The 23,786-nt window shown below is 39.1% G+C and overlaps 1 protein-coding gene and 1 long non-coding RNA gene across 7 annotated transcripts in view; one reads left to right on the forward strand and one right to left on the reverse strand.

Moving 5' to 3' along the window:
• Positions 1–23,786, forward strand: part of znf185 (zinc finger protein 185 with LIM domain) — a 25,981-nt gene continuing 2,195 nt past the window's right edge. The window contains exons 1-37 of one of the 6 annotated variants that reach the window (XM_058062961.1): positions 2–494; positions 1,059–1,117; positions 3,367–3,481; positions 3,558–3,647; positions 3,850–3,906; positions 5,674–5,721; positions 5,811–5,882; positions 5,967–6,047; positions 6,122–6,184; positions 7,172–7,291; positions 7,380–7,637; positions 8,649–8,714; positions 8,935–9,003; positions 9,245–9,322; positions 10,586–10,639; positions 10,718–10,798; positions 12,025–12,078; positions 12,298–12,351; positions 13,147–13,200; positions 13,292–13,366; positions 13,694–13,747; positions 14,373–14,423; positions 14,532–14,576; positions 15,916–15,969; positions 16,047–16,121; positions 16,449–16,502; positions 17,239–17,280; positions 17,491–17,556; positions 17,718–17,789; positions 17,910–17,972; positions 18,237–18,323; positions 18,518–18,565; positions 19,876–19,914; positions 21,927–21,992; positions 22,079–22,153; positions 22,427–22,447; positions 23,622–23,724. In XM_058062961.1, the coding sequence (XP_057918944.1) occupies positions 1,108–1,117; positions 3,367–3,481; positions 3,558–3,647; positions 3,850–3,906; positions 5,674–5,721; positions 5,811–5,882; positions 5,967–6,047; positions 6,122–6,184; positions 7,172–7,291; positions 7,380–7,637; positions 8,649–8,714; positions 8,935–9,003; positions 9,245–9,322; positions 10,586–10,639; positions 10,718–10,798; positions 12,025–12,078; positions 12,298–12,351; positions 13,147–13,200; positions 13,292–13,366; positions 13,694–13,747; positions 14,373–14,423; positions 14,532–14,576; positions 15,916–15,969; positions 16,047–16,121; positions 16,449–16,502; positions 17,239–17,280; positions 17,491–17,556; positions 17,718–17,789; positions 17,910–17,972; positions 18,237–18,323; positions 18,518–18,565; positions 19,876–19,914; positions 21,927–21,992; positions 22,079–22,153; positions 22,427–22,447; positions 23,622–23,724 (2,514 nt within the window). In that variant the 5' untranslated portion in view covers positions 2–494; positions 1,059–1,107. Of the gene's footprint in view, positions 495–1,055; positions 1,118–3,366; positions 3,482–3,557; positions 3,648–3,849; positions 3,907–5,673; positions 5,722–5,810; positions 5,883–5,966; positions 6,048–6,121; positions 6,185–7,171; positions 7,292–7,379; positions 7,638–8,648; positions 8,715–8,934; positions 9,004–9,244; positions 9,323–10,585; positions 10,640–10,717; positions 10,799–12,024; positions 12,079–12,297; positions 12,352–13,146; positions 13,201–13,291; positions 13,367–13,693; positions 13,748–14,372; positions 14,424–14,531; positions 14,577–15,915; positions 15,970–16,046; positions 16,122–16,448; positions 16,503–17,238; positions 17,281–17,490; positions 17,557–17,717; positions 17,790–17,909; positions 17,973–18,236; positions 18,324–18,517; positions 18,566–19,875; positions 19,915–21,926; positions 21,993–22,078; positions 22,154–22,426; positions 22,448–23,621; positions 23,725–23,786 lie in introns of all 6 variants that reach the window. The other 5 variants (XM_058062960.1, XM_058062963.1, XM_058062962.1 and 2 more) reach the window with 5 other exon arrangements.
• Positions 7–5,343, reverse strand: LOC131110169 (uncharacterized). The gene is made up of 3 exons (XR_009120853.1): positions 5,204–5,343; positions 3,025–3,257; positions 7–414 (listed from the first exon to the last, which is right to left on the reverse strand). It is a non-coding gene; the product is annotated as an uncharacterized LOC131110169 (long non-coding RNA).

Genomic DNA, 23,786 nt, shown 5'->3' on the forward strand with positions numbered 1-23,786 from the left:
GCCTATTATTATGGAAACGTATGCTTATTTAAGCTTGTGTTAAGTATCTGTCTGTGTCACCAATGTACTGTATGTTGGTGCATCTTCCTGCTTTCTTAATCATGAGATCTGCTCTGGTTCCCGCAGGACATGTCGCTATGCACCGGTTGCACCTCGGCCCCCGGTTGCCATGTCATCCTTTTTTTCCCCCCCTTTATCACCTCGCTTACAGTACATGTAAGTCAGACAGCTAATTTGCTTGCTCATCTCTCAGAACAAAAACACAAAAAAAGAAACAAAGAAATACCAAGCAACCTTTATTCGTCACGGTTGTACAAACAAGTACGAGTGCTCCACCCCACACGTCGTCCCCTCCTTAACTGGCTGGGCTTGTTAGTGCTCACGCCCGTACCTGTCGCTCAGGGCTCAAGACACCTGTCACACACAGCAGACACACACTGAGTGGGACGCTACGATCCTGCTTGGAGCCCATCGGGATACTAAAGCAACAGCAGGTCGGTACAATTATTTGTCCTGTTTAAGAACCTGACTCGGAGAAAGTCACTGAAGTCATCCATCAAGGCTTGCAAATGGTTTTTAGTCAGTGTTTACCGTCTCTTTTTCTAGGTGTGTTTCCTAAGTCGTCTGTCCTGTTCTTACATACTCATGAATCATTGATTTCATATGGACAGATGGACTAAACCTTGGATAAATATGTATTTTGAGGCCGCTGTATTTGCTTTTAAATAATAATAATATTGCCGCAATAACAACCATACAGGATAATGACGCAGTGTCTTTTTGGAGTAGTCTAATAATAATAATAATAATAGAATTTGACTACTTTAGACATGGTTTCATAGTGGTGTTATTTTGCCGATGGCTTCATTTTGGGAAGCGGAAAGACAGGCTCCTCTACATGTCTTGAGGATGAGGCAGAAAAATTCTTCACAGCGTTATGTTCTGTTTTTTGGGAGGGCACGGAAGCGTCGGAAGGCCGATTCCTATCAAAGCAAGTCATTTGCTGGTTAATAGCAACACTTTCTTCATTGTGCGCTCACTTGTTTTACTTTCAGCAGCTTGATAAGAACCAGCAAAGAAGAAGAAGACAAAAGCTGAGCTGGAATCATGTCAAAGGGTGAGTGTCTCTCCCGATAATGGCTCATCACAGGGCGTGTCTGATGGCTGGGAAAGTTATTTACTTGTATTTTGTGTGCACTGGGTACTGACAATGCAAGGCATGCTATTATCGTGCGGTCTTGGGAGTCAAATATTCACTTCATTAAGTACATTTGCACAATATAATGAGGTCCAATCCAATGGGCTGCATCCATCATTCTACCTGAATTCTATCAAAATTATTCACTTTGATTAACACGGTCAGAGAGGCGTTAATATGGTTACCACTATCTATGGTAATGGTAATGGTTTAATTTCATTTAAACATGCATCAGATTACAATTGAATGCATCCCATAATCAGTTCACAGTTCCACATGTCCAAAAGGAGTAGGAAGAAGCAAAGCTTATTAAATCCTACCCCTCCATCTGGTACTTGTTACATTTGTTCACTTCCTGCTTTCCATAATAGTTTTTTTTTTATATATCTATAGTACAATATGAAGCAGCTATTGAAATGCATATTTTTTGTACGTATATAGCATGTTCTCCGATCCTGCTGTTCAAGGGAGTCCAAATTTAAAGTGCTCAATTCTTAGCAAAACATGGAAATAGACATAAAGTTTGTGAAAAATCGTGTAAAAAAACAACAACCTTGCACTCACTGAAATCTACATCAGTGATGATCGGACACCAGATGATTTTTAGATATATGATTCTTCAGTAGGTTAGCGCGCAGGCCTCACAGCTAGGAGACCCGAGTTCAATTCCACCCTCGGCCATCTCTCATTTGTGCCAAAACATAATAATATATTTATATTATAGTTAACTGGCGACTCCAAATTGTCCATAGGTATGAATGTGAGTGTGAATGGTTGTTTGTCTATATGTGCCCTGTGATTGGCTGGCAACCAGTCCAGGGTGTACCCCGCCTCTCGCCCAAAGACAGCTGGGATAGGCTCCAGCACCCCCACGACCCTCGTGAGGAAAAAGCGGTAGAGAATGAATGAATATAATATATTATATTGTTATTATATAATAACAATATATAATATTATTATATAGTAACTAATTAATATTATATATACAATATTATATATAATATTATTATATATAATAATATTTGGCACAATAACAATGCCAAAACATACAAAAAGTAATAATACACCTTCGGCTTTCTTAGTCGATTAATCTAAAGCTTGTAGTTTCGATTAATCGGTGTAGACCCAAGAAGGACAGAATCAATATGAACCACCATCAGTGTTTTCAGAAGTCAAAGCATTTTTAAACGATTCATCCGGTACTAAAAAAAAGTTGTAAATTAATTGTACAATCAGTTAATCATCAATTCGATTAATTGTTGCAGCTCTACTGTTCACCTATTATTTAGACAGTCAGAGTTGTTGTGAGTTCAGCTGCATGGCGGACGAGTTGTTAGCACGCAGGGCACACAGCTAGGAGACCAGAGTTCGATTCCACCCTCGGCCATCTCTGTGTGGAGTTTGCATATTCTCCCCGTGCATGCGTGGGTTTTCTCCGGGTACTCCGGTTTCCTCCCATATTCCAAAAACATGCTAGGTAAATTAGCAACTCCAAATTGTCCATAGGTATGAATGTGAGTGTGAATGGTTGTTTGTCTATATGTGCCCTGTGATTGGCTGGCGACCAGTCCAGGGTGTACCCCGCCTCTTGCTCCAGCACCCACCGCGACTCTTGGATAAGCAATGGAAAATGAATGATAATGTAACAATTATAACAACTATAACAATTATAAGCATGGAATTTCCATCTCACCTACAACTATTTCAAAATATACATAGAATAAAAGAAACTTGTAAAGTTTCGGACAAGGTATCATGTTGAATTTTTGTGTATAAATGTATCGTTAATTGGTACAAGCGGCGGAAATGAGTTTTTCCGAGCTTACAGATAAGGACTGTCATCCGGGACAGACTCGGAGTAGAACCGCTACTCCTCCAGATGAGGTGGCTTGGGCATCTGGTTAGTTGTTTATACGGCACGTCTAACCGGTAGAAGGACTCGGGGAAGACTCAGGACACGTTGGAGAGACTATGTCTCCCAACTGGCCTGGGAACACCTCGGGATCCGCCGGGAAGTTGCTGGTATCCCTCCTTGGGGCACTGCCCCTGCGACCCGACCCTGGACAATCGAAAATGAATATAAAACACAATCTTCCATGAAATTATTTCTTTGGATCTCACACATACGACACGAGAGTGTGGATGTTGACTGCGTCGTTGCGTTTTAGAGAGTGAAAAAGAAACTGTGTTCCGGACCACCAAAGTCAGAACCAAGCTGAAGGACGATGGCAGCTGGATGAACCGCAGCAGTGAATCTGAGGCTACGACTACAGAGAAGCCATGGTACGAGCCTTCCCACCGCTTACTATTTATACACCATAACACAGCGGGATGATCAAGTCATTGTGTGTTTGTACAGGATGGCAGAACTAAGAGCCAGACGTGAGAATGCCGCATCAACGGAAACCAGTCCAGTATCCTCACCCACTTCGGCCCCACTATCCAATAAGTAAATGTTTGTTTTCTTTCGCCTTTTTCCTGATTATGAAGTCGCTACAGCGGATACGGTTTTATAAACTTAGTTACCGAATTCTCACTTTGGTGATATTGAGTGTCTGAGCGCCACAGGTCATCAAAATTCAAGCTTCTGACTTAGTTGATTAGAAAGTGAATGAGAAAAACAAATAACTCTCATTTTGTTGTTTATTCAGGGATGCTTTCACCAAACTAGACAAGCCTGCTTCGTCTTCAACTACCAATGGAATTAGGTAAGGAGCTCTGATTCACATATTATACTCTTCCCATGTTATATTATATTGCAATAGTTTATCGGAAATGTGTGAGTAACGGTCTAAAAGTGGTTTTAGTAAGTCTTATTTGGAACATGCTGTTTTGTGTCTGCAGTTGTTCGCGGTTCGAATATTATGCTCTCACTAAATCACGTTTTTTTTGGTCTCACTTTACAATAAGGTTCACAAAAATACGGTAATTAACTACTACATTAACTACTGTAATTTTGTTAACCTTATTGTAAAGCGTTACCAAATTATTGAGTAAATGATACTACATATTTTGTGGTTGACTTTGGCTTATTATTAGTCGAATAATATTGACAAGACAAGTCATATAAGTAAGTCATGTTGCGTGGATGAGACATTACCTTACCTTAACTTACATTACCTTAACTTCTTAAGGTTCGAATAAATCATTTAGCGGTTAACTGGTTACCTTGGTACTTTGCAATGCTTAAAGCGACGGTGTCTAATATCAGTTATGAGGTTTTTAATCAGTTATGATGTCTACAAGATGAGGTAATACAAATATAAAGGTAACTATGGGGGTGTTATTGCATTGTCTAGAGGGCTCTAATAATGTTAAAAAACATTTTAGAAGGCCATTAAGAGGTTTTCTAACGACAAAAATATTAAATTATTATTACATTTGTATTATAATAGTATTAAAGTATTATAAATACTATTATTGAATCCTACTAAGCTAGAATTCACTTATGTGAATTATGTATTATGGTATTATGTGGTATTATGCTAGGTTACCCTAGCCTAGCATCTGTTAGCCTAACAGATGCACCACACTAACTTAGCCGTGGGACCTTCAGTGCTAACAGTTACGTCACGTGCTACAGTTACGTCACGTGCTACAGTTACGTCACGTGCTACAGTTACGTCACGTGTTACAGTCACGTCACGTGCGACAGTCACGTCACGTGCGACAGTCACGTCATGCTAGCACTCGCCGACCAGGTAAAAGCCAGAGTTGTTAACATATTTTTTATTTAGGTTATGATGTGGTACTGATGAGACGTGCATACAAAGACAAATACACAATCATTTATAAGTAACGTAATGTAACTCATATTACACAAGTATAATGATGAGCTAAAGGCAGAAACCAAGCAAACATGACACTCACTAGAATAACCGTTAGTCACAGTTAGCTTAAATACCGATAAACTGATATTACCACCGATGAACAAGGGAGCCTAACTTTGTGAAAAAGGGTGCCCAAACTACTCCACAGCTTCCACAATAAAGCCAAAAAACTCACCTTCATGCATTCACGCACAGTATCAACCTGGTGATATGATGTATGAGGCGCAATAACGCTCAGAGATCTATGAATTGTTCAACCGAAAAAACGTCCCGCACTGTGGTGCGTTTACTGACCGCTGAACACCGTAGGACAAACGACACTCTAATGCAATGTAAATTATGGGCTTTCTAACAGTCACAATGTTTATGAAATTAATATTAATACGTTTTATGTATACTAAGTAACAGAATGTAATCTTGAATACTGTCTGAGAACTAACACTGCACTCTAAGCTGAACATACAATGCAATGTAAATTATGGGCTTTCTAACAGGATAGCTCTGGGCTTTATTTTCAGATCTGCCCTATTTTGTCTAGTCAGTGGTGGTATGTCCATAAGGGAAAATACATCATTTTAACCACAATATTAGTAGATCTCACATGTACCTAATAAATTATGTGTATTATGTGTATTATTTTACCAGTGGCACATCACACTTCAACAAAAGACCTTCAGAGGGCTACAAGAAAATGTAAGTGCACACAAACCATCTTTGTAGTGATTGTGAAGAAACAGAATACCTTTTGAATATGTTTTTATTTGTTCATTTGTGCACCTCAGTGCCCCCCACACAGTGAAGCCCGCTACTGACAATGTGGAAAACAAGATTAGCAGTGAGGAGCAAGAGAAACGGTAAGACTTGCACGTTGTCCAATTTAAACATTACCCGTGGAGAGACTACATCAGCGGTATCCGGTAATGGCCTTCTTTTTGCAGCACGACAGCAGCCAGCAAAGTCCTGCCCAAATCTGCAGCCAGGGAGCGGTCTTATGTGCTCTCAGCTGCAAAAAAATTTGAGTAAGTCTCGACTCTCCGAAACCAGCAGTTGCATGTTCAGGCCGAGATTAACTGATGGGTCTCTATGAATTTAGGACTCAAATAAAAGCAGCTGACACGTCAGTGGCCAACGACACTTCATCATTTGTGGCTAAAAGGTAAACAGCTGCTCTGAAATATTTTTATTCCTTCAAAAACTGCACTGGTAATAGCATAATAGCACTGGTTAAACTCAGCAAAATATGTAGTACAGGGGTCTCAAACTCAATTTACCTGGGGGCCACCAGAGCTAGGTTCTGGGTGAAGCTGGGCCGCATCAGGTTTAAAAAAAAAACAAAAAAAACAAACCAAAATGCATTTATTAAAAACTGGAAAAAAAATTAATAAAAAAACTATCTTCAATGCTTTTGCTTCTGCTATACACGTTTTCAGTACTTTGGTTCCGGTTTTCCACACCAAAATATCTGATAAAACATTCCACTGTTCTCAAATATCTTAATTTTTATTTTTCTATTCACAAAATAAGATAAAAAAATAAACAAATTAAGAATAAAGACAATAAATCAATCAATCAGTAATAAATAAGTAAAATAATAATAAAACAGCAAATAAGAAAAACGTAAGAATTTCAGATTCAAATGTACGGTATTAACAGTTATTTAACCTTTAACATGAACATTAATGAAACTTAATAATTGTACCCAATTAGCAAGTTAGCATCGTACTCAGTTCCATCTGGGAGCGGCGTCGTAACTTTAACAACATGTTTGATGAGATGCTTTATCTTGACGTGTATTTTCCGTTTTATTCCAAATCATTTCCTGCATTTATTTGTACCCAGCGTCATAAGCCTTTAGCTTCATTGCTAATCCAAAGCAAAACAGGGCGGGGTAACAGTATGGGCGGGGCAAAATCATGTTTCAACATTAAACTTTGGTATCAAGGTGGGGGCCTCAAACTAGTGTCTTGCGGGCCGCATTTGGCCCGCGGGCCGCAAGTTTGAGACCCCTGCTGTAGTAGAAGCATCATTCCCTCAACATTTCCATAAGATTAAAGACTAATATTGTTATAGTGGACTATATTGTGAATCAATACAGCGACTCAATGTGATCAAATGCAAGCATACTTGTGCTCCAAATGCGCAGGGTGAAGATTGCTGATGATGTTTCTGCAATTCCACCCCCGCCTCTCAGCGCCGTGCTCCCCTCCGCCGTCACGTCTGTCACATCTGTTGCTTCGGTCCCAGAGCCGCAACCACAAAACATGTAAATCCTCTGCCAGGTGTCTTATTTTACCTGCACGGAGCAGACGTCTGTCCTGTCAGTTTGCCGTATTATCTTGTCTTGTTAACAGAGTCAAGACAGCTGTTGGGCATGTCACTGTAAATGAGACTCAGAAGGTGGAGGAGGCCCCCCCTGAACCTGTGAAAGAAGATTCCCCTCCATCTCCCCCTCCGGTGTCTACTCCCCCTGAACTCAACCCTGTTTATCTTCACATCGTTTCCACCCGCTCACAACTTGATGATTCCAAAGCTGCTGACACGTCTCCAATGTCAGTCAATGAGAAAGTACAAGAATACAAACCAGAGCCTGAAACCTCTGAAAATACAAGGTCAGAAATCTGCTACACTGCTATCATTACTAAACCTTACTATGTGATGTGTGGAATGAATATCTGTGTGAATGTGGCAAAAGACTGTAAGAAGTTGTGTTTCATTGCCAATTTCATAATTTTTACATCATACTAACTTTTTTTCTACTGTATGTAACCACTTAAATACTATTTTAGATCATTCAGTTTCTGTCTTGAGTATAATTATCAATAACTATCGACACGTAAAGCTTATAAAAAATAAGGACCATATTAACAAAACTTATTACAGTCTTTTGCCACTTTCATGTGTCATTTAATGTGTCAAAAATACATTAAAAATTAAGTTAAACACCAAATTAGAACTTAAATAAATTATAACTTCGTATGTTTGGAACAGAGGTGTCCATAGTGCGACGCCGGTGCTATTTATGTCCTGCAAAAATGGAAAAATCAGCAGTAATTTTAGTAAAAGTAAAAATATTCAGAATTAATATTAAGAGATTTTAATTTTAAAAGAATAGCATGGAGAAATATAATGTCATTTTTTTTATTTTTTATAGGTTAAAAGTGAAATGTTAAAGAAAAAATAAGTAGAAAATACAATAAATGCCGCATTTTCACTGAGGTTATATTCCTTGCCTACCATCGAAGGTGAAATTCCGTGGAAAAAATGCCCATAAAATATCTATTTTTGATACACCGTTCACTCTCCTCCGATTTTGGTTCAACATTTGCAATAAAATCGATTTATTACATTCGATTCAGTTCCAGAAGCCTCTCTCTTCAATTGCCATTGCTCACTCGTGACACAAACTAACAAGCTGAATGCTATGTAAGCTATATATATAGTTTTAATATATTTTATGTATATTTTTACGGGGATATGCTGCAATGTAACATTAAAGTAAAAAAAAATCCAATAATTTTCTATGGTTGAAATGTCCAATTTCAAAGCCCTCAGGTGCTCTCTAGGAGGATATATGTGTTTTTTTTGTGTTCTGTATTTGAATGGTGTGCTTGCATTCACAGCTCCAGAGTTGAAACGCTCACCGCCATGTATGAAAATCTCATTCCATTTGAAACCGAAACAACCAGGTAATGAAAATATGAGAATAATTATATTTAACGCATAATACAATTAAATGTTTTGGTTTGCGGTGGCCTTAAAAAGGGACTTTGCTACTGTTTTTCCTTTTATTTATCACCTGTAGAGATAGATGGTAGATAAAAAGCAGTACTAACAGAAAAAAGTTTCCATTGGCATGATGGAGTCTCAATACGCCATCTGATAACAATTTTTTTTCACCCCCTCCAGCCTCAAGGATGACGAGCCAGTGCTGGCAGAAGAAGAGGAAGACCCAGGGGATGCTGCCTCAGAAGAAGGGTACCAAACTAAAACTACTTCCTCATTCATTCCATAGCAGCGTTGGCATGCGGACACATAGTGGCATTGCGCCACTGTGTTCACTTCAAAGTACTCAAATCTCACTTTCAGCTCCCTAAAAATACCTCACAAGAGTTTGTTCCAAATTAAACTTAATTAACAAGGTAATATAAATATAAATATACTGCATGTGAATATTTGCCAAAGCAGGTGCACTGATCTGATTACTTCATGTCAATAGTGATGAACAGGAACCAACTGCAGCACTCAACAACAACCATGAAGCAACAACAGAGAATCTCCTGGATCTCATTTCTGGGTTTGTTAAAAATACACACAATCATAGTACTGCAGTGGGACTCTCGCTTTACCTTTGTAGAATCTTGAACCACATGGTGGCACTGTTGGACTTTATATATTCTCTTCTTTTGCTGTAACTCTACTGCTGGGACTCTTAAGTCTATTGTCATAACAAAAAATAACATTATGAAATAACACTGTAACATAGCATAATACAGCCTCTGTTGACAGTGTAGTTCCCCACAGAGTCAGCCGCTCTTTTATAACTATCTCCAACTCCAAACAAGCACTTCTTTAGTGCACTCACCCACTCACTGTCCCTGCGCTACCACGAGATGTATTCATGGACACCCCAAATATCACCACAAGGTTTTCGTTTTTCTTCTATTTCTTTTCACTCACTTTGTAAATTAAGTCAAGTTGGCAGTTTTTTGTCATCATTCCGTCTCCACCATTCTTTTGGAATGTGACTTTTCCCGCTTCATTTTACATTCCCTCACTTCCTGGATCACACCAATCTGATGTTTGCCTTCCTTAGCCTTGTAAAAGTTATTTTTATGCTATACTTACTATTACAACATAACTGAACAGCACATGACAACATAACACATGACTTTTTTTTAATTTTTTTTACATGAGTTTAGTATTTTTTGAATTCTAAACTTGGATTGGTACTTGTATTGTATATTTCTTACCTATCTTTAGAGTGTTAAGTTGCTGTGTCATGAGTTTAGCATTTTTTTAATTCTAAACTTGTATTGGTACTTGTATTGTATATTTCTTATCTGCCTTTATTATGTGTCATGAGTTTAGTATTTTTTAAATTCTAAACTCGTATTGGTCCTTGTATTGTATATTTCTTACCTGCCTTTAGAGTGTTAAGTTGCTGTGTCATGAGTTTAGCATTTTTTAAATTCTAAACTCATATTGGTACTTGTATTGTATATTTCTTACCTACCTTTAGAGTGTTAAGTTGCTGTGTCATGAGTTTAGCATTTTTTAAATTCTAAACTCGTATTGGTACTTGTATTGTATATTTCTTATCTACCTTTAGAGTGTTAAGTTGCTGTGTCATGAGTTTAGCATTTTTTTTATTCTAAACTCGTATTAAACATAACATGATATAACGTAGCACACCGATCTTTATAACATAGCATAACATGACACATCAAGGTTATATTACATGGTATAGCATAAAATAACAAAATATAACATAATTTTCTATTCAAGCTTTGTTTTCCTGCATTCTATCACTCCTGACATCACCACCATATTTTTGCAGCGAAGAGAAGGACCCCTCGAGCGCTCGTGTGACCACCACAGTGACTGAAATCAGGTACTTAGACTTGCTGTAAATAGGTTATGTTTTTTCTACTCCCCTTTTTATTTCCCCTTATCTCTCCAAACCTTGCAGTCGAGAAGAACCTGTCGAGAAGAAGTCTGTTCTCCCCAGCCCGGGACGTTGGAGTCAGGATCTCCTCAGTGAACTAGAAAGGTAAGTTGATGCAAAGCTTTCAATTGCTGTGTTGTTGGCTGTGTCTAGCAAAAGCCGGTGATATTGTATTTTAATGCATCTTTTACTCTGTTTTTATTCAACTCTATTTTTTCTTCTCTTCTTTTTCTGTACTGTAAAGCGTCTTTGAGTACTCTGAAAAGCGCTATACAAATAAAATGTATTATTATTATTAAAACAAAAGCTAGCCAGTGAATTTTAACACAAGATGAACAAGTAATAATAACAGAGCATGATGAGGATGAGGAGTTGAAAAAGATTATTATTGTCAAAAGCAACACTGTTGCTACCAATAGAACCAGGCAAGGCTGCTGGTAGAATAATGCTAAGCGAGCAATTGCGCAATTTAACACTGATTATTATACTAATTATATCATGCTGTATCTCGTTGTGACCACTCGGTGACAATTTATGTATTTTTTTGTTAGAATAAAGAACTGTTTTGTTGCAGTTGATTGTTGCCTCAAAGTGAGGCAATGGGGAGAGAGTACTCATGCAAGGACTACTGTGACGTATATGTCTGCAAACATTGGCCATATTACATTTTATTCCTGATTCACGGCTCAAAAAGTGAGCAATCTATATGTGTTATAGCAAATTAAATCAGAGAATGCTAGTGGATCAATGTGGTCTCCACTCCTCTCATAGCGTTGCCTGAATTGTTCTTCCTCTCACGTTCACCCGGTTCCCAATACATGCTGATGCCATCTCCCAATAGGTTACACAATAAAACTGCGGTGCTTTCATAGCTGATTTCAAGATGAAGTCTACACAGGTTATGAGTTACCATGGTGACATAGCCGCTTTGCAAGAGAACCACCTTCCTTGTACAGACTCCAAACATCTCGCTAACTCAACTCACTTTGCTGTATTCTGTATATGACTTTGCAGATATGTCCCATAATGGATTTCCTGCAGGCATAGTTCTATATCAACTCCTGCTTAGTGTTTCATAAAATTCAAAAAGCGGCACATCATATCCGCCTGTATTTGGAAATAGAAGAGAGTGTTCTGATCTGACGAAGTATCGCCGCTTTGTTTGTCTCCGCCAGCCTCAGATATAGCCAAAGAAACACAACATTTGACTAAACCAATCAAAGTTACACCTAATCACTTCCCAGGAGCACTTTCCTGTGACAAAAATGTTTTTTCTCATCAGATGTGATCTGTAATAAACTGACTCTGCATGATGTTTCTTTGCCCTCCAGCCCCACAGAGACGGTTAATATAACCACTCAAACCATAACCACTGTTACTGACAGGTATGTCTCACACACATCCACACAAATACACACAAAATCATGCAGAAATTCTCCACTCTGTACTGGTTTGAGTTAAATAATTGTCAGGACTGTCATAGTAAATAGTGTATGAGAAGAACCACACTAACCTTTGCATGCCCTCTTTTCTCCTCTCATCACGGCATTCATGAATTCACTTACTCCTTACCTCTACGTCCCGCCACCGCCATCATTCCACAGCGAGGAGAAGGACCCCGTGAGCTCTCGTGTGACCACCACAGTGACCGAGTTCAGGTAGTTATACTTGTTGTAAATAGGCATGTTTTGTTCTACTTCCGTCTGATCAGGTGATAAGTGAAAGGTCCCATATTATTGTACAGCAGGGGTCTCAAACTCAATTTACCTGGGGGCCACTGGAGCTAGGGCCTGGGCCAGGCTGGGCCGCATCAGGTTTTCCAAAAAAAAAAAAAAACGCATTTAAAATCAAGAATAAAGAAAATCAATCAATCAGTAATAAATAAATATAATAATAATAATAATAAAACGGCAAATAATAAAAACTTAAGAAACCACATATAGTTGGTGGGTAGACAAATTATTTTTTTCACATTAAATGAACAAAGCATTATTAGAGCCCTGTAGACATGACAAAACACGACTATAGTCACATTTATACTCTTTTTATTTACAACATATTGCGCAACTGCAGGGTCTTGAGACACATGCTAACTCGCAAACTAGAGAGCTAGCGACCTAAACGGTAGCCTTCAAGTTATTTCCTTTCAACTTAAATAGCCAAAAACTTACCACTTCCACACGGATAGGGAGGATAACTATTAACAGTTATTTAACCTTTAACATGAACATTAATCAAACGTAATAATTTTTTCTGGGTACATGATACCATACAGCATCCATATCAAACTTGCGCGGGCCACACTAACATTAAACTTTCATATCAAGGCGGGGGCCTCAAACTAGTGTCCTAGTTTCTTATAGCATAACAAAACAAAATATAACATAATTTTCTATTCAAGCTTTATTTCCCTGAATTCCCTCACTCCTGACATCACCATCATATTTTTGCAGCGAAGAGAAGGACCCCTCGAGCGCTCGTGTGACCACCACAGTGACTGAAATCAGGTAGTTAGACTTGCTGTAAATAGGTGTGTTACAGTAAGGTTGTGTTTTTGCTACTCCGCTCTTATTTCCCCTTATCTCTCCAACCCTGCAGTCGAGAAGAACCTGCACAGCCTGTTCTCCCCAGCCCGGGACGTTGGAGTCAGGATCTCCTCACTGAACTAGAAAGGTACAGGAAGTGCTCCAAATCCCGTATCAGATGGATACATTCCTTACATTTCAAATCAGTGCTCGCTGTTGTCTATTTTACACAACATGAACAAGTAATTATAACATATCATAATGAAAATGAGGAGTTGAAAAAGACTATTACTGCCAAAAGCAACACTCCACTCTGTACTGGTTTGAGTTAAATAATTGTCAGGACTGTCATAGTAAATAGTGTATGAGAAGAACCACACTAACCTTTGCATGCCCTCTTTTCTCCTCTCATCACACCATTCCTGCATTACCTTCTTCTTTACCTCTCCGTCCCGCCACCGCCATCGTTCTACAGCGAGGAGAAGGACTCCGTGAGCTCCCGTGTGACCACCACAGTGACTGAGTTCAGGTAGTTAAAGAGGACCTATTATGCTTTTCCTACTTTTCTGACATATAAATGTAGTTAGAATGTTGTATTCTGTTATGTTAAACACTGCCAAAGTTTCAGATAAAGACGTTTGAGCCCTAAAAGAAACGCTCGGTTTCAAAAGGCGTGGTATAACTGTTCCTTTGTGATGTCACAGAGAGTTGGACTTCCTTATATGGTTCATAGTTAGAAGCACTTTGGGCGTGTGACCAATCATGGCGGAATGGGCGTGTCTGGAGGTGGGGCATAAGTGGAATAAATTAAAACTGACGGTTTTGGAAATCCAAGGAAATACATTTGGAATCGGCGCAGATTCTGGAAGATCTAGAAAGTTTTCTGTGCGGGTTATTGTGTGGAGCTGCTCTATAGGAGTCCACAACCGAATACAAGGGCCGAAATTGAGCTCAATAGGTCCCCTTTAAATATTCCTGTAAAGAAGAAGTTAATATTGATGATTTGGGTTGCTATAACAACAGAACATGCTACATCGTTTCTTACTGTTTACCATTCAAACGGCATTCAATCTTTCCATTAAGATTCAATGTGACAGCAAGATGTGCGTCGTGCTGACAATTGACAGTGAAATCAGTGTGAAATTGTATTTCAGCTCGGCTGATCCATTTGATCCATATCCGATTGGGACCACATCCCCAAACAGGTAATCATATTGGTTTGGGAGCTGTGACTGTTTTGCAGCTCAGCCTCATGGCACGTCGTCATACATAATGCAACACGTTGTGATTATGAGCCACTTTTCTCTCTGCAGCTCCTCTGACCTGCTACAGCCCATCTCAGATCTTTCCATCAACAGGTACAGCATGGAATGACGCAAATTGTACCTTTTCTCTATTGGGAGTGCTCTTTGTATGGCTGATCTGAGCACACAAGTGTACGTTATTATAACTACTATGGCGGTGTCGTGTGTTGCATTGAAATCGGCTGCTATTTGCTTGAATTTAGAGGTGACTCATACACACGTAAAGCATTCTATCATGTTCAAAGTGGACTGTTTTTGCATGTCCAACCTCTGTGCCAAACCCGTATACATCACAGCTACACAATAATTTTATTTTCTACTTGCATGGTGTTACATATAAAACACTCAAAATCATGACTACTGTACGCTCCGGACAATAAAATGATATATCACTAGCCTATTTTTTAATCATGCATCCCATCATGCATTGCTTCCCAGCAAAGCAGTTAATTGGCCATGGCTGCCGGGATTCATTCAGGTGCCTGTGTCCACCAGAGGGAGCCACCCTCCGCTCTGCTGGGAAGCAATGCATGATGGGAAGCTGTTACAATAGTTGTTGTTTTTTTTTTATTCTAAACTCGTATTGGTACTTGTATTGTATATTTCTTACCTACCTTTTAGAGTGTTAAGTTGCTGTGTCATGAGTTTAGCATTTTTTTTTATTCTAAACTCGTATTGGTACTTGTATTGTATATTTCGTACCTACCTTTAGAGTGCTAAGTTGCTGTGTCATGAGTTTAGCATTTTTTTTATTCTAAACTCGTATTTGTACTTGTATTGTATATTTCGTACCTACCTTTAGAGTGTTAAGTTGCTGTGTCATGAGTTTAGCATTTTTTTTAAATTCTAAACTCGTATTGGTACTTGTATTGTATATTTCTTACCTACCTTTTAGAGTGTTAAGTTGCTGTGTCATGAGTTTAGCATTTTTTTTTATTCTAAACTCGTATTTGTACTTGTATTGTATATTTCTTACCTACCTTTAGAGTGTTAAGTTGCTGTGTCATGAGTTTAGCATCTTTTTTTAATTCTAAACTCGTATTGGTAATTATATTGTATATTTCTTAACTACCTTTAGAGTGTTAAGTTGCTGTGTCATGAGTTTAGCATTTTTTATTCTAAACTCGTATTGGTACTTGTATTGTATATTTCTTACCTACCTTTAGAGTGTTAAGTTGCTGTGTCATGAGTTTAGCATTTTTTCATTCTAAACTCGTATTAAACATAACTTGATATAACGTAGCACACCAATCTTTATAACATAGCATAACATGACACATCAAGGTTATATTACATGGTATAGCATAAAATAACAAAATATAACATCATTTTCAATTCAAGCTTTGTTTTCCTGCGTTCTATCACTCCTGACATCACCACCATATTTTTGCAGCGAAGAGAAGGACCCCTCAAGTGCTCGTGTGACCACCACAGTGACTGAAATCAGGTAGTTAGACTTGCTGTAAATAGGTTATGTTTTTTCTACTCCCCTTTTTATTTCCCCTTATCTCTCCAACCCTGCAGTCGAGAAGAACCTGCACAGTCTGTTCTCCCCAGCTCGGGACGTTGGAGTCAGGATCTCCTCACTGAACTAGAAAGGTACAGGAAGTGCTCCAAATCCCGTATCAGATGGATACATTCCTTACATTGCAAATCAGTGCTCGCTGTTGTCTATTTTACACAACATGAACAAGTAATTATAACATAGCATAATGAAAATGAGGAGTCGAAAAAGACTAATACTGCCAAAAGCAACACTCCACTCTGTACTGGTTTGAGTTAAATAATTGTCAGGACTGTCATAGTAAATAGTGTATGAGAAGAACCACACTAACCTTTGCATGCCCTCTTTTCTCCTCTCATCACACCATTCCTGCATTACCTTCTTCTTTACCTTTCCGTCCCACCACCGCCATCGTTCTACAGCGAGGAGAAGGACTCCGTGAGCTCCCGTGTGACCACTACAGTGACCGAGTTCAGGTAGTTAAAGAGGACCTATTATGCTTTTCCTACTTTTCTGACCTATAAATGTAGTTAGTTTAGCATTTTTTGTAATTCTAAACTCGTATTGGTACTTGTATTCTTACCTACCTTTAGGGTGTTAAGTTGCTGTGTCATGAGTTTAGCATTTTTTTAATTCTAAACTCCTATTGGTACTTATACATTTCTTATCTACCTTTAGAGTGTTAAGTTGCTGTGTCATGAGTTTAGCATTTTTTTAATTCTAAACTCGTATTGGTACTTGTATTGTACATTTCTTAACTACCTTTAGAGTGTTAAGTTGCTGTGTCATGAGTTTAGCATTTTTTTAATTCTAAACTTGTATTGGTACTTGTATTGTATATTTCTTACCTACCTTTAGAGTGTTAAGTTGCTGTGTCATGAGTTTAGCATTTTTTTAAATTCTAAACTCGTATTGGTAATTGTATTGTGTATTTTGTACCTACCTTTAGAGTGTTAAGTTGCTGTGTCATGAGTTTAGCATTTTTTAAAATTCTAAACTCTTATTGGTGCTTGTATTGTACATTTCTTACCTACCTTTAGAGTGTTAAGTTGCTGTGTCATGAGTTTAGCGGCACAGTAGTTCTGAAGTAGAGATTTGAACATGGCCATAAATTAGCCGCACCGCTCATAGTTTAAGAATTATGGTACATTCTTCTATTGACGAATTTTACTATCTACCCATGGTTCAAATCCTATGTTCTTGTTTCTTAAGTTCGTCAACCCTTTTCTCGGAGAAGCAAGATCCAGTGATCGTGTAAGTTCTTCTGACTTTATTTCCTGTTAGCAGAGAGCTAATTGTCATTATTTTTTTTTATTTTTTATCATCACCTTTAACCATTTCACCATTCTACTGCCCCTTTAAGTGTGCTTCATTATAGAAAACATATACTCTAACTGTATAATCTCAACATAAAGCAATGGTAATTCACTAATTCACTATATCTACTTCCTGAATATTGACCAGGGTAAGCAGTAAGGCCTCGGACTCACTTGCAGATGACATCACCCCCATCGACACCAGCGCCACAAGGTATCCACCCCAGCTTAGTGCATGTGTCATGAATGCATGAGTGCACGCTGCCGAGCAAAGTGGAGACTCTGAATTGAATTTCTCAAACAATGCACTTATTTTTGTGTTTCCACTTCATGTGCCACGACTCTTCCATTCGTTGGCTGTCTTTCCTCCTTCAGTCTCAGCACTCATCGGTCGTGGGCGCGCACGTGGGAAACCGTGACTCCTCTGCAGACCCACATCGAAGAGAGGTGATGACACACTTCGATTTACTCTTATGCCTCCACTCAGCGTACTCCAGCTTGTTCCGTTGATCTCTCCCCTCGCCCATTACAAGCTAAAAGCCTTTCAATGTATGTGTCCTCACTCAGCGGAGAGGCTCCAGGAGAAGCCAGAGAAGAGGATCAACAGACTCTGGTTAGGTTTGAGAGGAAGTAAGTCGTCCTTTTTATTTAAAAGCACCGTTATGCCTATGCTGCGCTCTTTATTCTCCTGACTGCATGAACGTTCTGCTCAAGACATAAGAAATTGTTCACTTGACCCAGACAGCTGGGATAGGCTCCAGCATACACACAACCATAGTGATGATAAGCGGTATAGAAAATGGATGGAAATTGTGCACTGGCATTGAGTCATAGGTCATTTATTAGATATTTTTATTTAATTTTCTCCCGTAATGCGCATCTTTTGCCCACAAGGTCCAAAGAAGATGACTCTCCGTGGGACAGGTGGACATCGCCGTCTGTGTACACGATCACAACCACCACAGAAGAAGAAGAGGAGAGGTACCCATCTCCTCACGGCGCAGCTCATTAGATGCAAATTAAAGCCATTTTTTTTTCTCTCTTTTTACTATTCAAGCCGAATGTGACTTATAAGTGTGTGGAAATTAAGAGGCCGTCAAGCATTTAATTGAAAACAAGCTAAACTTAAGTGGAAACTTCACTTTGACAATACTGGTATTTGTTGTACTTTGCAGCCCGGTGGAATCACAGATGCACACGGTCACAACCATCACCACCATCAGGTAGGAGAAACTTTTGCATTACTTCACACCAAAGCCATGCTACTACATCCACTCGAGCTTGTTCACATTGGTGTGGACCATAGAACTGGTAATGTAGGATACTATGACAGAGGAAAGTATCTTTCTGCTTATTACAATACGAAAACAATCATGAATTTTACTTTTATTTATCAATTACATACACAAATTAATTTAACCAAGATGGCAATGAAAATATCTAATTAGTAGAATGAACCAACATAAAATACAACAATAAAAAATGAGAATATTGAAGCATATTTTTGCCTAAATTAAGACTCTTAAAGCATAAAATACACAGTATATGACATAAGATGCATTCAAAGAGGCTGGGAATGATACGTAGTATTCCACAGTGGTCACTGGGTGTTTATTGCAGGTTTATCTCACAACAGGCACAATAATCCCTTATAAAAAATATATTAAAAACCTGGTAACACTACAATAAGGTACACAAAATGATGGTAGTTTACAACTCATTAGTACTTCATTAGTTCCTCAGTAATTACTGTAACTACACTACACTACTGCAACTTTGGTAAACTAAAACTCAACTCTGGGGCCCCGACGTCACTTCCTGTCCGCCGCCATTCAGCTCCCCTTTATTAATATTTTAAATGGCTTATTTACTCATATTATTTTGTTATTATTATAAAAAACGCATTTAGAAGGTCCAGGAAATGAATGTACTGAAGGGCTGCGCGGGGTTCAAGTGGTTAGCGCCTCACATCTAGGAGACCCAAGTTCAATCTCACCCTCGGCCATGTCTGTGTGGAGTTTGCATGTTCTCCCCCGGTTTCCTCCCACATTCCAAAAACATGCTAGGTTAATTAGCGACTCCAAATTGTCCATAGGTATGAATGTGAGTGTGAATGGTTGTTTGTCTATATGTGCCCTGTGATTGGCTGGCGACCAGTCCAGGGTGTACCCCGCCTCTCGCCCGTAGACAGCTGGGATAGGCTCCAGCAACCCTAAGCGGTAGAAATTGAATGAATAATGTACTGAATATACAAAATTTCCCCAACTAAATCTTCATCATTTTCTAGCAAATTTCCCTCCTGTTCGCAACCCTCACTAGGACACCAACTCATGGTGGATTATGAAGTCACCAAAATGTGAAAGTGACCCACTTGATCAATAAATCCCTCACCTCTCTGGAGAAGACTTAGAAGGAAAGAGTAAAAAAAAAAAAAACGAAAAACCCCAATTTCTGTTTACTGGAACGTGTCCAGCGTATTGATCGCTGCAACCGACACTGAAAGTTTAATCTGGCTTCTTCTTTCATATTCCAGGGAGACCTATGAGGAACAGGAGGACTTTGGGATGAACCGGTGAGTTCCTGATCTTCAAAGTCACAGTAACACATAAAACAGTCAAATGTTTGGTCGGCTGGTCATCAAGGCTCAAATCAAATCAACTTTATTTGTAAAGCACTTTTCCTGCAAAGACACGCAACACAAAGTGCTTTACAGAATTAAAACAATTACCACAATTAAAAGGAAAAAACAAAGAAACAAAAGAAAGCCCCTCCTTGCCACCCTCCATACTAGACACACACACACACACAATCGCACAATCACACAATCACACAATCACACATAGGGAGACATGGCATGGCACTGAGGATCAAGGAAACACCACCTTTGGGGCCGTCCACACTGGGAGGAGCCACAGGCTGCGCCCGGGCCCCCCGACTCCGACAGACGGGCAGACCCCCACATTAAAGGGAGGAAGCCCCAGCTGGCCGGGTCGAAGGGACCCAAGGATGGCACCCCCTCAGCAGACCCGACACAGCCCCCAGTGTGGAGGACCCCTCCTGAGGAAACACTGGAGTTAAAAGCTGAAGACTAAGAGCATAAAATAGGACTAAAAAGATAAAAACATAACACTGTGGAGTTAAAAGCTGAAGACTAAGAGCATAAAATAGGACTAAAAAGATAAAAACATAACACTGGAGTTAAAAGCTGAAGACTAAGAGCATAAAATAGGACTAAAAAGATAAAAACATAACACTGGAGTTAAAAGTTGAAGACTAAGAGCATAAAATCGGACTTAAAAGATAAAAACATAACACTAGAGTTAAAAGCTGAAGACTAAGAGCATAAAATAGGACTAAAAACATAACACTGGAGTTAAAAGCTGAAGACCAAGAGCATAAAATAGGACTAAAAAGATAAAAACATAACACTGGAGTTAAAAGCTGAAGACTAAGAGCATAAAATAGGACTAAAAAGATAAAAACATAACACTGTGGAGTTAAAAGCTGAAGACTAAGAGCATAAAATAGGACTAAAAAGATAAAAACATAACACTGGAGTTAAAAGCTGAAGACTTAGAGCATAAAATAGGACTAAAAAGATAACAACAAAACACTGGAGTTAAAAGCTGAAGACTAAGAGCATAACATAGGACTAAAAACATAACACTGGAGTTAAAAGCTGAAGACTAAGAGCATAAAATAGGACTAAAAACATAACACTGGAGTTAAAAGCTGAAGACTAAGAGCATAAAATAGGACTAAAAAGATAAAAACATAACACTGGAGTTAAAAGCTGAAGACTAAGAGCATAAAATAGGACTAAAAAGATAAGATCCGCAGTCCTGAGGCTCTCCGGCAGGCTGTTCCACAGGTGGGGGCCATAGTGGCTAAATGCTGCCTCACCGTGGGTTTTAGTTCTGGGTTTTGGTATTCTTAAAAGGCCAGGGGGGGTTGATATGGTAAAAGCAGACTCAGGTTTATTTATGCAAATGTGTTTTTTTCTGCACTTTGCTCATGCAGATTGAGGGAATCTATAGTACTGTATTGGGCTCACTGTTGTACTTCATTACAACATTTTTTTTCAAAATGCATGTATAATGTACTTCCAAGCCAAATGCTTGGTTCCATCAGTGAAAGCAAACAAGCGAGTGAGATGACAGATTTTTCTCACGTCTTTTCATAAACGCTCTCTTGGGACTCGTTACTGTTCCTGAACATAAAAAAGTCCCTTTTGCATATAAAGGGTGACCTTTTTAAGGCACCATCTTGGAGCAGCTCATCAGTGACATCTCATTCACTTTGAGTGACATCATCTGCCATCTGATTGTCATTCAATTTTCCCCTTCCGCCACCGTCCCACGCAATGATGAGTCTCCAGATGCCAGATTAACGATGCGCATTAGAGGTGTCCCTTTGTCACGCGGCCTCACCATCAAACACGGCGACATTAACAAGCGATGACAGAAAATGATTATCTTCCTGGGCTGCACTGAGCAGATGCAAAGTGTGTGTGTGTTGTGCATCATCGGTGTCAGCCATGAATGAGCGATGAGACTAAAGATGCTACGCTCTGTCTGACATCAGGACCGTGCTACAAGAAGTCCCACGCCCCCCCTCACCGTCACCCTCACCAGAGCCGGAAAGCAAAAAGTGAGAAGCATTTCAATCAAAGTGATAAATAATGTCTAAACATTGTCTAAACTCATCTTCCATCTTGTTGTGTTGTTGTGCTTCAGGCCCTTCGTGTACCTGAAGGAGTACGTCAATTCCACAGAGCTGTCCTCCCATAACGCCACAGACAACATCAACAGGTAAGACCCCACACTAACGCCTTCTTTATTATAATACTGATAAGAAATACTGACTTCATGGTAATGGTTTTATTTCATTTGAACATGCATCAGATTACAATTGAACGCATCACATAATAAAAAGTGTGGAGTGATTTCTGATTGAGAACAAATTTTGCTTTGTTCAATACTGAAATATTTCTTGCCACCTTATGTTGTATATATGTAATAATATGTAATAATGTAATGTAATATGAGGCTTCCAGCCATAATGATGTCTCCTGTCTGTTACAGCTGGTCTTCCTCGTACTCCAGGTAATTACTAAAGTGTTTTTGGCTGTGTTCGAAACCGCATACTTAGCTACTACTCATACTAACTCTTTGCGTATGCCAGAAGTTCCCGGATGTAAACTACATTGGCCAGAAATGTGGAGTATGTATCGTCAGTTTACTACTCACATCCAAATTACCCAGGATGCAACGCGACGTGACGTCACCGGGACGAGCTCAGCCCAAACGGCGGTTTCAAGTAGGATATATTTCGAGTTGGTTCGCTTCTTGTTTTTAAAGTAAAAGCAGTAGTTTATCACTGTGTTTTTTTGTATAAAAAAGTAAGAGGGTGTTTTTATTTTATGAAAATAACCGGAAGTGCGTTGCTCACTAGCTAGCTTAAATTTAGCCGAATTCGTCCGAACGAAATTGTAAACGGTTGGTATTTGGACAAATAAATAACACACTCGGCATCTAAACGGCGACTTTCTGGCCTTATTTTAAAAAAATTCTGAATAAAGTGATGTATTTAAAGAGTTTAGAGCGAAAGCGAAATCGGCTTCAGTCTGTGGATTTCAGCTCGGGGTCGGAGCGCAATGCATTGTGGGTTATGTAGTACGCTATAGTGTAAACGCTTTGCTTACTATGCAGTATGAGTGTGGATAGTATGCGGTTTCAAACACAGGCTTTGTCATCCAAAAGAGCATGTATCCTAGCAACCGGTTAAAAATGAATCAATGACAACACAACTGAATACAAAATGCAGTTTTGAAATGAAACTTTTTATTATTAAGGGAGGGATAACTGCTCAGGGGCCACCCTTGGCAGCAACAACCGCAATCAAGCTTTTGTGCTAACTTGCAATGAGTCCCGTACAGCATTGTGGAGGAATTTTGGCCCACTCATCTTTACTGAATTCTTGTCATTCAGACATATTGGAGGGTTTTCCAGCAGGAAGTGGCTTTTTTTAAGGTCATGGCACAGCATCTCAATAGGATCCAGGTCAGGACTTGGACTAGTGTTCAGGACTTTGTGTTCAGTTGTGTGACAAGAATGAAAATAAATCAGGAAAACACTTTTTCCACACCAATGTATACTGTTCTAAAATACTGTTAGCATGTTTTATTTGGTGTGTTTGTGTATAAAAACATGATGTGCATATATGATTCTCCATATATATATGTGTGTGTGTGTGTGTGTGTGTGTGTCCACTATGCAGCTCGCTGTCCTCCCCCTGCACATACTGCGGACAGCCGGTGGACAATGATGCCAAGATTACCATCGAGCACCTCAATATTAACAGCCACCCGAGTTGCTTCAAGGTAATTTTGCAACATATATCATATTTTTAACTTTGCTTTTATCAGTTTCTCAATCTGGATTA

This window comes from Doryrhamphus excisus, chromosome 23 (genome assembly GCF_030265055.1).
Source record: "Doryrhamphus excisus isolate RoL2022-K1 chromosome 23, RoL_Dexc_1.0, whole genome shotgun sequence".
In the NCBI taxonomy this organism is placed as follows: domain Eukaryota; kingdom Metazoa; phylum Chordata; class Actinopteri; order Syngnathiformes; family Syngnathidae; genus Doryrhamphus; species Doryrhamphus excisus.